This window comes from Dipodomys spectabilis, unplaced genomic scaffold, assembly GCF_019054845.1.
Source record: "Dipodomys spectabilis isolate Male_0828 unplaced genomic scaffold, ASM1905484v1 ptg000118l, whole genome shotgun sequence".
In the NCBI taxonomy this organism is placed as follows: Eukaryota; Metazoa; Chordata; class Mammalia; order Rodentia; family Heteromyidae; genus Dipodomys; species Dipodomys spectabilis.
In genome coordinates, this window is record NW_024870795.1 from 7,041,925 (window position 1) to 7,056,919 (window position 14,995).

General features: G+C 46.3%; 1 protein-coding gene across 1 annotated transcript; it reads left to right on the forward strand.

Moving 5' to 3' along the window:
- Positions 1-317: 317 nt before the first annotated feature.
- On the forward strand, positions 318-3,896 carry Atp5if1 (ATP synthase inhibitory factor subunit 1). The gene is made up of 3 exons (XM_042688494.1): positions 318-472; positions 579-670; positions 3,630-3,896. The coding sequence occupies exons 1-3, from the start codon at positions 386-388 to the stop codon at positions 3,769-3,771; spliced, it is 321 nt and encodes a 106-aa protein (XP_042544428.1). The 5' UTR covers positions 318-385; the 3' UTR covers positions 3,772-3,896.
- Positions 3,897-14,995: the final 11,099 nt, after the last annotated feature.

The following is a 14,995-nucleotide window of genomic DNA, read 5'->3' on the forward strand; positions in this document are numbered from 1 at the left end:
TTTGTTTGAGGTATAGGTCCCTTGAGTTTGTAACATCAAGGTCCCTTGGAGGTTAGGGTGGACGTGGCCACGCCTCTTTCTCCTGGGTGGCGAGCAGGGAAAGGCCGGTTTCCAACGCAGGCTCGTCTCCTCTTACCTTCTTCATCAGTATTTCACCGTCAACTGACACTCAAACCCTTGGGAGCAGTTGGCTAAGAATAGCCCCGCCTCCCTCACGATTCGCTGTTGCCTGCAGAAACCCCTCCTCCTCTCTGCCCGGATTCGTCGCTCCCACGTCCATCCCAGCCCCAACGCCGAACAGATTGGCTGCTTAGCCATCCTGGGTGTGAGCGCGCACACAAAAGCGGCCACGCTGAGAGCCAGGAGAGGTGCTGCGCTAGTCACGATGGCTGGCTCGGCGTTGGTGGCTCGAGCACGGCTCGGCGTCTGGGGATGGAGGGCCGTACAAACCCGAAGCTTCAGTTCCGACCAGGTACTCTGCCATTGTATCCCTCGCCCCATCCCGGAACGCTTCTTTTTTTAAACCTTCCCTTCTGCACTATTACCAATGTCCTGACTGCCCGCTCTCTCTCTCGCAGGCGGATGGTCCTGACCGGAGCGCAGGCGCCATCCGGGATGCTGGTGGGGCCTTCGGTATGAGAGAGAAAGCTGAAGAGGATCGATACTTCCGGTGAGGCCCACCAGCTCGGCTGCCCAGCCCCTGACCGCCCAGCCAAGCCTCCTTAAGCTTTCAGTCGCCCCACCCGCCCCTAGCCCCTACCAGGTTCCTTGGGATTCCCTCCTTCCCTCCCCCCGGGTCCCACCAGCAGGACTAACAGGCCCTGAGCCCATTAGATCTCCACCATTGAGACCCGACTATTACCAAATATAGTTCTTACAGGATGCTCCCATTTCCTTGCTCAACAATACCGGCGCTCCCAACCCAAGCTATTTTCAGTGTTGGTCACCAGGACTCCCAGCCCACGCCTCCTCGCTTGTGGCAGTCCCCCCCCCCCCCGCGCCCCATTCCTGAAAAACTCCCCCAGATTCCTTGAGGCTATATGCTACCCTCCAATACTTGTATACATCTTGAGCCTGACCTCCCCCCCAACCCTTACCCACCGACCATTCCCTTATTCCTCCCACACATGCCTTTGATTCGCAAACTCACACTCATTTCCTGACTCTTCAGACACGAAGACCATCGGTAGACCTCCCAAATGCCGGTGAGAGTGTTTCCTAGGAGCTGCTAGTATCTGCTCATGGTTAGACTCCACCGTGCTGGAGACTTTTCCCCTACTGGAACCAGCCCAAATCCTGGACTTGTACATTGCTCTCTTCTGTTTAGGAGCTGGGAGTGGCCTAGGCCTGTCTTGCAACCTTTCTCAGTCATGAATTATCTTTAACTGACTCCTGCCCACTCTGGGAAGCAGCAAGAAACTAATCTTGTTTCTGCTTCACCTTTGGCGTGTGTGTCTTCTTAAGAATTATCATGGGGGGGCTGGGGAGGTGGCTCAGTGGTAGAGTGCTTGCCTTGCATGCATGAGGCCCTGGGTTCGATTCCCCAGCACCACATAAGCAAAAAGAAAAAATCCGGAAGTGGCGCTGTGGCTCAAGTGGTAGAGTGCTAGCCTTGAGCTGAAGAGCTGAGGGACAACGCCCAGGCCCAGAGTTCAGGCCCCACGACCGGACCCCAAAAAAAAAAGAATTATCATGGTGTGCTGCTGCAAGTGTATCTTAGTGATAGCATGTTTGCCTAGCACTGTGCATGCACAGGACCCTGTGTGCCATCCACAGCACTGGGGGGGGGGGGGGGAACCTTTATTATCAGAAGCTTAGCATGGTAATGGCACAGGTCTCTAATTCCAGCACTAGGGAAGCTGACTGAAGCTGAAGAACTTTAGTTCAAGGTTGACCTGACCTACACATTGTGACTGTGTGATACTGCACATACAAGGGAACCTACTTTAGTCTACACGGTGGATTGTGTATTTCTCTAGCCAAAGAAAGACCTGGGCAAATTGGACTAGGAGACAGATATTTGTTATTTAATCACATCTCTTTATCCTTATGCTCTGTTTTTGTTTGTTTGTTTGTTTGTTTTTTGTTTTTGCTTTTTGTTGGATATGGGACTTGAACTCATGTCCCTCAGCTCTTCAGCTCAAAGCAAGCACTCTACCGCTTGAGCCACAGCGCCATTTCTGGTTTTCTGGTGGTTTATTGGAGATGAGGCTGACTTTCAACCTTGATCCTCAGATCTCAGCTCCTGAGTAGCTAGGATTACAGGCATGAGCCAGCTTGTTTTTGTTTTTCTTAAGTGTATTCCTCTGATAAAGTATGGAGACTAATACACTTTGCTGGGCTTCTTTACTTTGAAGAAGAGTCTGAAAAGAAGAGCTCATAATTTATACACTTAGCTACTCAGGAAGCTGAGATCTGAGGGTCACACTTCCAAACAAGCCTGGGCAGGAAAGTCCTTGAGACTTACCTCTAGTTAATCACCAAAAAAGCTGGAAGCAGAGCTGTGGCTCAAGTGGTGCTTGAGCAAAAAAGCTCAGGGACAGTGTCTAGGTCCTGAGTTTAAGCCCTAGGGCTGCACCAAGTTTTTTTGTTTTGTTTTGTTTTTTTTAAATGCTCTGGGGGCTCGGAAGGTGGCTCAGTGGTAGAGTGCTTGCCTTGCATGCATGAGTCCCTGGGTTCAATTCCTCAGCACCACATAAGCAGAAAAAGCCAGAAAGTGGCGCTGTGGCTCAAGTGGTAGAGCACTAGCCTTGAGCTGAAGAGCTGAGGAACAGCGCCCAGGCCCAGAGTTCAGGCCCCACGACCGGACCCCCCAAAAAAATTAAAAAAATAAAGTGCTGTCTTCCCATGTCTGTCACATAATAAATCTCCTTTCTCTGCCTGTGAAAAAAGAAAAGAGAAAGCCAGGCAACAGTGGCTTACACCACTAATCCTAGCTACTCAGGAGGCTGAGGTTTTCGAGGTTAAGACACCCCAGGCAGGAAAGTCACTGAGATTAATCACCAAAAAGGCAGAAGTGGAGTCGTAGCTCAAGTGGTAAAGCTCTAGACTTGAGCAAAACACGTTCAGGGACAGTTCCTAATCCCTGAGTTCAAGCCCCATGACTGGCACCTAAAAGAAAAAAAAAAAAAAGATGGATACTTTTAATAGAGGATTCTGAACTAGACGTATAGCTCAAATAGTACAGCACTGGGCTGGGAAGGTGGCTCAGTGGTAGAGCACTTGCCTTGCATGCATGAGGCCCTGGGTTCGATTCCTCAGCACCACATAAGCAAAAAGAAAAAAAAAAAGCCGGAAATGGCGCTGTGGTTCAAGTGGTAGAACGCTAGCCTTGAGCTGAAGAGCTGAGGGACAGTGACCAGGCCCAGAGTTCAGGCCCCACGACCGCACCCCAAACAGTACAGCACTTACCTAGCAAATACAAGGTTCTAAGTTCAAATTCCAATACCACAAAAAGGAAAAACCAGGAGGGATTGTTTCACTGGTGGACTTGACGATAGAAGGGGATGGCCAGCAGGACTCATGGGATTGAGATGCCAGTTACTTGCCTTGGCTATTTCAGGGTATGCTTAGAGATCTTTTAGGGATGGAGGACTGGAAATAAACCCCAAGCCACCATGTCTTTGTAGAGAGAAGACTAAAGAGCAATTGAATGCCTTGAGGAAACACCATGAAAATGAGATTGAGGAGCATAAGCAAGAGATTGAACGTCTGCAGAAGCAAATTGAACGGCATAAGATGATGATCAAAAAACTACAAAAACATGATTAAAAGCGCGCACAGATCCAAAAAAAAAAATGGCATGGATGATCGCCTACTTCTATGTAGACATAGTTCCTGTTAAAATAATACTTGGTCTCTGTGCTACTGACATAATAAATTGCGATCATCAAACAGTCTGATGTCTTCTGTCTGAAGGGTGATGAAGAGATAGACACTACTTATATGTGGGTGAAAAACATTGCATTTTGTCTGGGGGCTGGGAAGGTGGCTCAGAGTTAGAGTACTTGCCTCAGATGCATGAGGCCCTTGGTTCGATTCCTCAGTACCACATAAACAAAAAAGCCGGAAGTGGGGCTGTGGCTCAAGTGTTAGAGTGCTAGCCTTGAGCTGAAGAGCTGAGGGACAGTGCTCAGGCCCAGAGTTCAAGCCCCATGACCAACAAAAAAAAAAATTTTAATTGCAGGACTGGGAAGGTGGCTCAGTGGTAGAGTGCTTGCCTTGCATGCCTGAGGCCCTGGGTTCGATTCCTCAGTACTACATAAGAAAAAAGCCAAAGTAGTGCTGTGGCTCAAGTGGTAGAGCGCTAGCCTTGAGCTGAGGGACGGCGCCCAGGCCCAGAGTTCAGGCCCCACGAGACCCCCCCCCCAAAAAAAAAATTTCATTCTGTAACCCTAGCTATTCAGGAGGCTGAGCTCTGAGGGTAGAGTTTCAAAGCCAGCCCAGGCAGGAAAGTCCACGAGCCTCTTAGCCCCAATAAACTACCTGAAAACTGGAAGTGATGCTGTGGCTTATGTGATAGAGTGCTAGCTTGAGCTAAAGAGCTGAGGGACAGTACCCAGGCCCAGAGTTCAAGCCCCACAAACAACAACAAAAAAGACCACATTTTATATACATATATATTTCATACAGTTATTATAGGTAGACTATCCAATAAAATGTTTCTATATAGGGGGAAAATAGGAAATTAAGAAAGTAAGCCGGGCGCTGGTGGCTCACGCCTGTAATCCTAGCTACTCAGGAGGCTGAGATCTGAGGATCCCGGTTCGAAGCCAGCCCAGGCAGGAGAGACCATGAGACTCCTATCTCCAATAAACCACCAGAAAACCGGAAGTGGCGCTGTAGCTCAAGTGGTAGAGCGCTCGCCTTGAGCTGAAGAGCTGAGGGACAGCGCCCAGGCCCAGAGTTCAAGCCCCACGACCAACAAAAAAAAAAAAAAAGTAATGGGATGGGAAGGTGGCTCAGTGGTAGAGCGCTTGCCTTGCATGCATGAGGCTCTGGGTTCGAGTCCTCAGCACCACATAAGCAAAAAGAAAAAAAAAGCCAGAAGTGGCGCTGTGGCTCAAGTGGTAGAGCGCTAGCCTTGAGTGCCCAGACCCAGAGTTCAAGCCCCATGACTGGACCAAAAAGAAAAAAGAAAGTAACAAAGCCAGATGCCTATGTGGTAGCTCACACCTATAATTCTAACCACTCAGGAGACTGAGATCCAAGGATGTAGCTTTAAAGTCAGCCTAGACAGACAAATCTGATGGATTCTTTTTTTTTTTGGGTCCGGTCGTAGGGCCTGAACTCTGGGCCTGGGCGCTGTCCCTCAGCTCTTCAGCTCAAGACTAGTGCTCTACCACTTGAGCCACAGCGCCACTTCTGGCTTTTTTTCTTTTTGCTTATGTGGTGCTAAGGAATCGATCCCAGGGCCTCAGGCATGCAAGGCAAGCGCTATACCACTGAGCCACCTTCCCAGCCCAAATCTGATGGATTCTTACCTTTCAGTTAACCAACAAAGGGCTGGGAAGTTGGCTCAGTGGTAAAGCGCTTGCCTTGCGTGCTTCAGGCCCTGGGTTCGATTACTCAGCACCCATAAGCAAAAAAAAATCCAGAAGTGGTGCTGTGGCTCAAGTGGTAGAGCGCTAGCCTTGAGCTGAAGAGCTGAGGGGCAGCACCCAGACTCAGAGTTCAGGCCCACAACCGGACCCAAAATAAAAACCCAAACAGTTAACCAACAAAAAGCCACAAGTGGCCTGAGCACTTGTGGCTCCTATCCATAATCCTTACTACTTAGGAGACTGAGACCTGAGGATTGTGTATCAAAGCCAGTCCAGGCAGGAGAGTTCATCAGACTTACCTCCAGTTATCCACCAAGTAAAATCTTGAAGTGGAGCTGTGGCTCAAATAGAGCACTAACCTTGAGCAAACAAGCTCAAGAACAGTGCTCAGGCTCTGAGTTCAAGCTCCAGTACCAACACACACACAAGTCATACCACTGAAGGACTCTGATAGATCGTATACAATATTACCTGTAGCTGCTCTGCACATTGGAGTTAAGACTTGTATCCAAGTCTTTTCACTAGGATTTCTTTTATTTATGTGGGAGAGAGATGCTGGGCCTTGTGTAGCGTTAAGTTGCTCTGACTAAACTACATCCCCCTCCCCACCACTCCTTAATTTGAAAGCCTGATTTAAATAATTTATACAAAGTAGTTGTGTAAATCCTCTAAACCAAACAACAACAACAAAACACACAAAACACGTAAGGTGCCATTTAGGCCATTATCAAAATATTTTCAATTCACTGGCTCATATCATTTGACCAGAATTATGAGTCACTGTTCCTGGACTCTGTTACTCAAAGCCTTTAGGGCCATTGAATGACAAAAGCTTGGAGAAGTCCCTGACGTAGCCTGTGCAGACCAGGCACCAGATGGCTGATTTAAAAGCTTACTTGCTCAAGAACACTTCGAATTCTGCTGATGGCAGGTCAGATGGGAGTGCAGAGACCACTCAAGTGACCAGAAGCAAAATAAACTCAAAGATGAAGTACAAGATAGGATCATTGTGGTAATAACAAGTGCTTAGCCTATGGGAAGCCCTGAGTTCGGTCCTCAACGTTGTTAGGTTTTTACAAACGTCACAATAAAAAAATATATATTTATATATATATTTTTGAAAATAGCAACTCAAGGTTGTTATTAGTGTTATTAGTTTTTTTTTTCTTTTGGCTTTTTTTGGTCTTTTTAGCAGTACTGGGGTTTGAATTCAGGGCCTCATGCTAGACAGTTGCTCTACCATTTGAGCCATGCTCCCAGTACAATATTTTGGGTTTCGTTTTTGTTGGTCATGGGGCTTGAACTCTGGGACTAAGTGCTGTCCCTCAGCTCTTCAACTCAAGGTGAGCAGTCTCCCACTTGAGCCACAGCGCCACTTCCAGTTTTCTAAGTTTATTGGAGATAAGAGTCTCACAGATTTTCCTGCCCAGGCTGGCTTTGAACCTCGATCCTCAGATCTCAGCCTCCTGAGTAGCTAGGATTACAAGCATGAGCCACTGACACCCGGCTTGTTTTGAGTTTTTTTGAGACAAGGTTTTACTATGTAGTGAAGGCTGGTCTTGAACTTGAGATCCTCCTGCCTCTGCCTCCAGGTATAGGCCACCATACCTGACCTGGATATTTTCAGTCTGGTGACCACCAGTCATCTGCTCTTTTTTTTTAAATTCGTCTGCTCTTATATCTGATAAAAAGTCAACACATTGCCAGGAGCCGGTGGCTCACACCTGTAATCCTAGCTACTCAAGAGGCTGAGATCTGAGGATCTCGGTTCAAAGCCAGCCCGGGTAGTAAAGTCCATGAGACTCTGATCTTCAATAAACCACTAGAAAACCGCAAGTGGCACTGTGGCTCAAGTGGTAGAGCACTCGCCTTGAGCTGAAGAGCGCAAGGACAGCGCCCAAGCCCAGAGTTCAAGCCCCACAATCAACAACAACAACAAAAAAAGTCAGCACATTGTGTACTGGTGGCTCACACCAATAATTCTAGCTACTCAGGAGGTTAAGATCTGAGAATCAAAATTCAAAAGCAGCTCACGCAGAAAAGTCCATGACACCTACTTCTAATTAACCAGCAAAAAGAAATGGAGGCTTGGTTCAAGTGGTAGAGCACCAACCTTAAGCAGTAAAAACAAGTTCAAGCTCAAGAAGTGGCACACAGGCTCACCTACACATATACACACACCCATACACACACACACACACACACACACACACACACACACACAGAGTCAACACTGAGATCAAAGGAATTAATTGGTCCAGTGTATTTTCTCCTATCTTCCAAATAAATGAGATCAAGTGATTCTGGTGCTGATGCTTCTAGATTTCTCCACATTGATAGCCCAGGAAAGCAAATTAGCTCTTGGGAGAAAGATGAAATACAGGAATCTTTAACTCTTATTTTTTACATGGTGAGCAGAAAATGTTCCTCTCCATTTTTCCATTTTTACTATAATCCTGTTATTCTAAAATGAATCACTGGGGACTGGGAATATGGCTTAGTGGTAGAGTGCTTGCCTACTGTGTGTGAAGCTCTGGGTTCTATTCAGTACCAAATAAACACAAAAAGCCCAGCGAGGCTGGTGGCTCATGTCTATAATCCTAGCCATTCAGGAGGCTGAGATCTGAAGATTGCAGTTTAAAACCAGCCTGGGCAGGAAAGTTCATGAGACTTTTATCTCCAATAAACCACCAGAAAACTGGAAGTGACACCGTGGCTCAAGTGGTAGAGCGCTCGCCTTGAGCTGAAAAGCCAGGGATAGCACCCAGGCCCAGAGTTCAAGCCCCATGATTGACAAAAAATAAAATAAAAATAAAAACAAAACACAAAAAGCTACAGTTGGTGCTATGGTTCAAGCCCCAGGACTGGCAAAATAGATAAATACATTTTAAAACATGAATCATTTCTAAAACTTTCAAAATAATAAAATGATGAACTGCACTAAAAATCACTGGTCTATAAAGGAGACATGACTCTTCTAGAAGTATATAATCATTTATTCATTTTATTACTATTTTTTGTTATTTTTGTGCGAGTCCTGAGGCTTGAACACAGGGCCTAGGCACTGTCCCTGAGCTTCTTTTGCCCAAGGCTAATACTCTACCACTTGAACCACAGCACCACTTCCAGCTTTTTTTGCGTAAGTGGTACTAAGGAATCAAACCTAGGGCTTCATGCCTGCTAGGCAAGCACTCTACCACTAAGCCATATTCCCAGCCTTCATTTAATTATTAAATAAAACTTTCTGGGGAGGTAGTACATACTTGTAATTCCAACTGCTCAGGAGTCAGAGGCAGAAGAATCATGGGTTAAAGTCCAGCCTGCTGGGCAATGGTGGCTCATGCCTATACTCCTAGCTACTCAGGAGTCTGCCATCTGAGGATTGTAAGTCAAAGCCAGCCTAGGCAGAGAAGTCTTTGAGACTCTTTTTCTTTCTTTCTTTTCTTTTCTTTTTTTTTTGGTCGGTCGTGGGGCTTGAACTCTGGGCCTGGGCACTGTCCCTCAGCTTTTCAGCTCAAGGCGAGCACTCTACCACTTGAGCTACAACACCACTTCCAGTTTTCTGGTGGTTCATTGGAGATAAGAGTCTCACAGACTTTCCTGCCAGGGCTGGCTTTGAACCATGATCCTCAGATCTCAGCCTCCTTAGTAGCTAGGATTATAGGCATGAGCCAACAGCACCTGGCTCTTCTCTCCACTAAACTACCGAAAGAGCTGAAAACAGAGCTATGGCTCAAGTGGTAGAGCACTAACCTTGAGCAAAAGCAGCTCAGGGACAGTGACTAGGCCGAGTTCAAGCCAGGCTGTTACTAGAACAGATAATAGTGACTTGCCTCTGCAGAATCATCACGGAAGTATTACCAGGTTGGTGACCCATGATGCTCCACCAAGGAGATCTTCAAAAGACAGCAGGCCTCTGCCTGGCCCTTGAGTACTGAATTCTTCATGTTGCAAAATGAATAAATAAAAATTGAGGGCATATCTAGGTAAAGGCCAAGAAAATTTATTAGTAAAGCAAAGAGAAGGAAAGATAGATAGTACAGCACCCAGACCTGACCTGGGCACCTCTTGTAACAGGTGCAAAGATTGCTCTAGCATCACAGGTATTTATGGTGAGAAATTTGAGGTGTAGTTCAAATTTATCTTAGGGTAAGGGCTCGCCTTTGAGGTGACACACCTGGAACTTTTTGTCTTTTTTTTTTTTTTTTTTTTTGCCAGTTGTGGGCTTCAACTCTGGGCCTGGGACTAACCCTGAGCTCTTCAGCTCAAGGCCAGTACTCTACTACTTGAGCCACAAAGCCACTTCTGGTTTTCTGGTGGTTTATTGGAGATAAGAGTCTCATGGACTTGCTGCCTGGTTTTGAACCACAATCCTCAGATCTCAGCTTCCTGAGTAGCTAGGATTACAGGTGTGATCCACTAGCACCCAGCTTTTTTTTGTCATTCTTGCTGCCACTGTTTTGTCAATTGAGCCAGAGATTTTGAGGTTGTCCTTATAAACTTAGTCATTAATATTTGGGCATCCCTTCAAACACAGGATGGACTCGATCATTTGCTCCTGCCAAGACAGCTATTTGTCCCCAAGGTAATTTTCTTCCTTCAATATGTTTTGTAGGCAGGCACCAATGGTTCACACCTGTACTCCTAACTACATTGGAGACTGAAATCTGAAGATTGTAGTTTAAAGCAAGCCTGGAGAGGGAAAATCTGTTCAATTCTTTTTTTTTTTTTTTTGGGGGGGGGTCCGGTCTTGGGGCCTGAATGAACTCTGGGCCTGGGTGCTGTCCCTCAGCTCTTCAGCTCAAGGCTAGAGCTCTACCACTTGAGCCACAGTACCACTTCCGGCTTTTTTCTTTTTGCTTATGTGGTGCTGAGGAATCGAACCCAGGGCCTCAGGCATGCAAGGCAAGTGCTCTACCACTGAGCTACCTTCCCAGCCCCGAAAATCTGTTAAATTCTTATCTCCAATGTATCCCTAGAAAATGGAAAATGGTGCTGTGGCTCAAAACTAGCATTGAGAAAAAAGCTCAGGGACAAGCCAGGTGCTGGTGGCTCACGCCTAGCCTTGAGCTGAAGAGCTGAGGGACAGCACCCAAGCCCAGAATTCAAGCCCCAGGACTGACCAAAAAAAAAAAAAAAAACGCAAAAGAACAAAAAACACAAAAAAAACCTCATTCACTGTTTGTCTTTGAATTCCTGGCTGCTGTTCCCTATGCCTCATTTTTCCCTGATCTAACTTGCTTCAAGGCCAGGCAAAAAGGGATAAAGATCCCCATTTCAGGAAGGAAATTAAAAAAAAAAAAAAAGGACATTGTTCAAGTGATAAGAGCACTTGGGTATCATGCATGATGTCCTGATTTCAAATCGCAGTACTGAAAAGAAAAATTGCTTACTGAATATCTACTATGTAGCAAGCACTGTGTTAGATTCAGAGACTACAACAGAAAACCCAGCCCTGTCCTCATTGAGCTTATATAAAGTGAGAGACTCAGTAAGTCAGTACTCAAGTTAGTACACAAATGAAGCTGAATGTAGGGACACAGAAGTAGAAGGAAATAAATCACTGCATAGAGTGTGACCTATTAAGATTGTCATTTTATAGAGTTAGCTGATCAAGGAGAGACCTGGAAGATATAAAATCAGATGAGCTATTGAAGATCTTGAACAATTCACAATGAAGTCTAACAGCAAGAGCTGTTGGAACAGTAAAGTGACAAGTGTCATTGGATCACAGGTCCCTGGAGCTCAGACTCAGTGTTGCCAGATCTGTTTCCTAAGAGAAATGAAGCAAAAATCATGAATGAGATTTATTACGAGAGGTTGTGCAACTAGTAGCACAATATCTATTTCTGAGCATTCTAGTCCATTGGTTATGCAAATTAGCCGACTTTGGCCTAGTCTTATCCAAATAAATGAACAGTCAAGTTAATAAGTGCTTGAGTTCAGGTGCTGGTGGCTCATGCTTGTAATCCTAGCTACTCAGGAAGCTGAGATCTGAGGATCAGGATTCAAAGTCAGCTCAGACATGAGACTCTTATTTCCAATTAACCACCAAAAAACTAGAAGTGGCACTGTGGCTCAGGTGTAGACTGCTCACCTTGAGCTGAAAAGCTGAGGGACAGTGACCAGGCCCTGAGTTCAAGCCCCACTACCTACCAAAACAAAAAGGGGGTGGGGCTGGGAAGGTGCTCAGTGGTAGAGTGCTTGCCTTGCATGAATGAGGCCCTGAGTTCGATTCCTCAGTATCACATAAGCAGAAAAGGCCGGAAGTGGTGCTGTGGCTTAAGTGGTAGAGTGCTAGCCTTGAGCTTAAGAGCTCAGGGACAGCACCCAGGCCCAGAGTTCAGGCCCCACAACTGACAAAAAAAAGTGTTAGAGCTGGACCAATGGCACACACTCATATCCTCCCAACTATTGGAAGGCTAGTTGAAGGATTCCTAGATGCCAGGCATCAGCAGCCAGCCTGGCAACACAGCAAGAGCAAGTTAATGACTGTTTCTTTTTCTTTTCTTTTTGTCGGTTGTGGAGCTTGAACTCTGGAACTAGGCACTGTCCCTCAGCTCTTCAGCTCAAGGTGAGCAGTCTACCACTTGAGCCACAGTGCCACTTCCAGTTTTCTGATACTTTATTTATTTATTTTAATTTTGTTTTTTGTTTGTTTGTTTGTTTGTTTTGCTGGTTACGGGGCTTGAACTCTGGGCTGGGCGCTATCCCTCAGCTCTTTAGCTCAAGGCAAGTGCTCTACCACTTGAGCCATAGTGCCACTTCTGGCTTTTTCTGCTTACGTGGTGCTGAGGAATAGAACCCAGGGCCTCATGCATGCAAGGCAAGTGCTCTACCACTGAGCCACCTTCCCAGCCCTTGATGCTTTATTGGAGATAAAAGTCTCAGGGAGTTTCCTGCCCAGGCTGGCTTTGAACTGTGATCCTAAGATCTCAGCCTTCTGAGTAGCTAGGATTACAGGTACCCAGCTTGACTGTATCTTTTAACTACCAAAGAAGGTAGTTATTATAAGGAGAACCTGGGGGGGCTGGGTAAGTGGCTCAGTGGTAGAGCACTTCCCTTGCATGCATGAGGCCCTGGGTTCGATTCCTCAGCACCACATAAGCAGAAAAATCCAGAAGTGGTGCTGTGGCTAAAGTGGTAGAGCGCTAGCCTTGAGCTGAAGAGCTGAGGGACAGAGCCCAGGCCCAGAGTTCAGGCCCTATGATAGGAAAAAAAAAAAAAAAGATAGAACCTGGAAGATGGGCTCTGGTAGCTCAGGCCTGTAATCCCAGCTACTCAGGAGGCTGAGATCTGAGAATCATGGTTCAAAGATAGCCCAGAGAAAAAAGTACTTCAGAGTGCAACCCCAATAAGCCAGAAAAAAGGTGTTCCAGAATTGTGGTAGTGTCTTGAGTTCAGGCTCAGTACCAGAGTGGGAGGTGAAAGGAAAATGTAACCCAGACAGAGGAGGGAGCATGGAGAATGAATGAGAACCCTGATTCTAATCCGCATGCGGTAATTGCCTTACACTTTGACCTTGAGTAAGGGTATATGTCAGTCAATGAGAGCCTGAGTTGAAGAAAGCAGGGAACTGGAGATGTAGCTCAGTGCTAGAGTGCTTCTGGCATGTTTAAGTCTCTGGGTTTGATCTCTAGCATCAAAACAAGAAAGAAAAGAAAAGAATGTTCATGTGTATGCAGGTTTACTCTCTCTCTCTCTCTCTCTCTCTCTCTCTCACACACACACACACACACACACGCGCGCGCGCCCGTGCGCAGAGAAAGGAAAACTAGGGTGTTATGGACATCATGGGGCTTTGAATGCCAAGTTAATAAATCTTGACCTTGTCCAGAGATTTCAAACCCAGGTCACTATCGGGGGCCAGGTGAGTAATGTAAATGAGTTCTTTGGGCCTATGCTCTGTGGTAGCTGAGACCTGGAGAAGAAAAGCCCAACTCCTATGTGTGGCTCATGGTCCCTAGAATTCAGACTTGGGGTTGCTAGATCTCCCTGTTTTCTAAGAGAATTCATAAACTGGACATCTTTTGTAAAATCCCCCAACTTTAAATTTCAGCAATTTACTAATTTTTTTTTCCAGTCGTGGGACTTGAACTCAGAGCCTGAGCACTGTCCCTTAGTTTCTTTTACTCAGGGCTAGCACTCTACCACTTGAGCCACAGCACCACTTCCAGCCTTTTCAGTTTATGTGGTACTGAGGAATTGAACCCAGGGCTTCATGCTGCTAGGCAAGCACTCTACCACTAAGCCATATTCCCAGCTGACTAATTTTTTTTTTAAACACAATGAGCTAAAGAATATGTTTGTACACCAAGATATGACCTGTCATATGTTCAACCTCAACCTGAACAGTGTAAGCAGGCAAGATTTGTGCCTGGTTGTGACTTGGTCAGAGTTATTTTCAGATGTCTCTGCCTGCCTGAGCTATTTATACTTGCTTCTGTCTCTTTTGCCTCTTTGATCCTGGCTGCCAGATATTGGGCATGATTCAGTTCTGTACTCTCTTCCTCCACCCCCACCCACACTCTCAACCCACTTCTACCTCTACCAAGTACCCATCTTTGGTATTAATCATGTTCCAAGAAATAAACTTTAATTTTTTTTCTTTGTGTTTGAACTCAGGGTCTGGGCACTGTCCTTTGGCTCTTTTGCTCAAGCCTGGTTCTCTACCACTTGAGCCACAGCTCCACTTCCAGATTTTTTTGGTGGTTAATTGGAAATAAGAATCTCATGGACTTTGTTATGCATACTGGCTTCCAATATCAATATTCAGATTTCAGTCTCCTGAGTGGCTAGAATTACAAGTGTGAGTCACCAGTGCCCAGCTTTAAAATCATTTCATTCATATTTATTTCTCCCCATCTCTAGCCTTTATTACCACTCTGTGTGTATGTGTGTGTGTATGTGTGTGTGTATGTGTATGTGTGTGTGTGTGTTGCTGAGGTTTGAACCCAGGGCTGTGTGAGTGCTAAGCAAGTGTTCTGTTATTGAACTATATCAACAGCCTGTAAGGTCTGCCCAGGGCCATGCAGGCCCTGGCCTCTCCACCTCTTAAGTCTCTGCCCAGTACCTGTGTCACCTAGGTAACTGGCACACCTGGAAGCAGTCACCTCCCTCTCCTCTGAGATTACATCCTGGGCTCCCCCCCACCTCCCATGGGGGGGGGAGTGAGGTCCTAGGCCTCCAGGTCACATCCTCATCCAGTGTGACCACACCTTCCCTTACCTGGCCACACCTTCTCCCCACCCCTTCCCTACTTAAACCCAGGTGAGATATCAGCTCACCCTTGAGGCCTGTGTGCCTTCACCATGCACGGCATGTGCCTGAATAGCATGTGGTGTTCTCCTCATCAGCTACCTAATCAAACCTACCTATTTTACACAGCCCATATAAATATGTGTGTGTGTGTGTGTGTGTGTGTGTGTGTGTGTGTGTGTATGTGTGTGTGT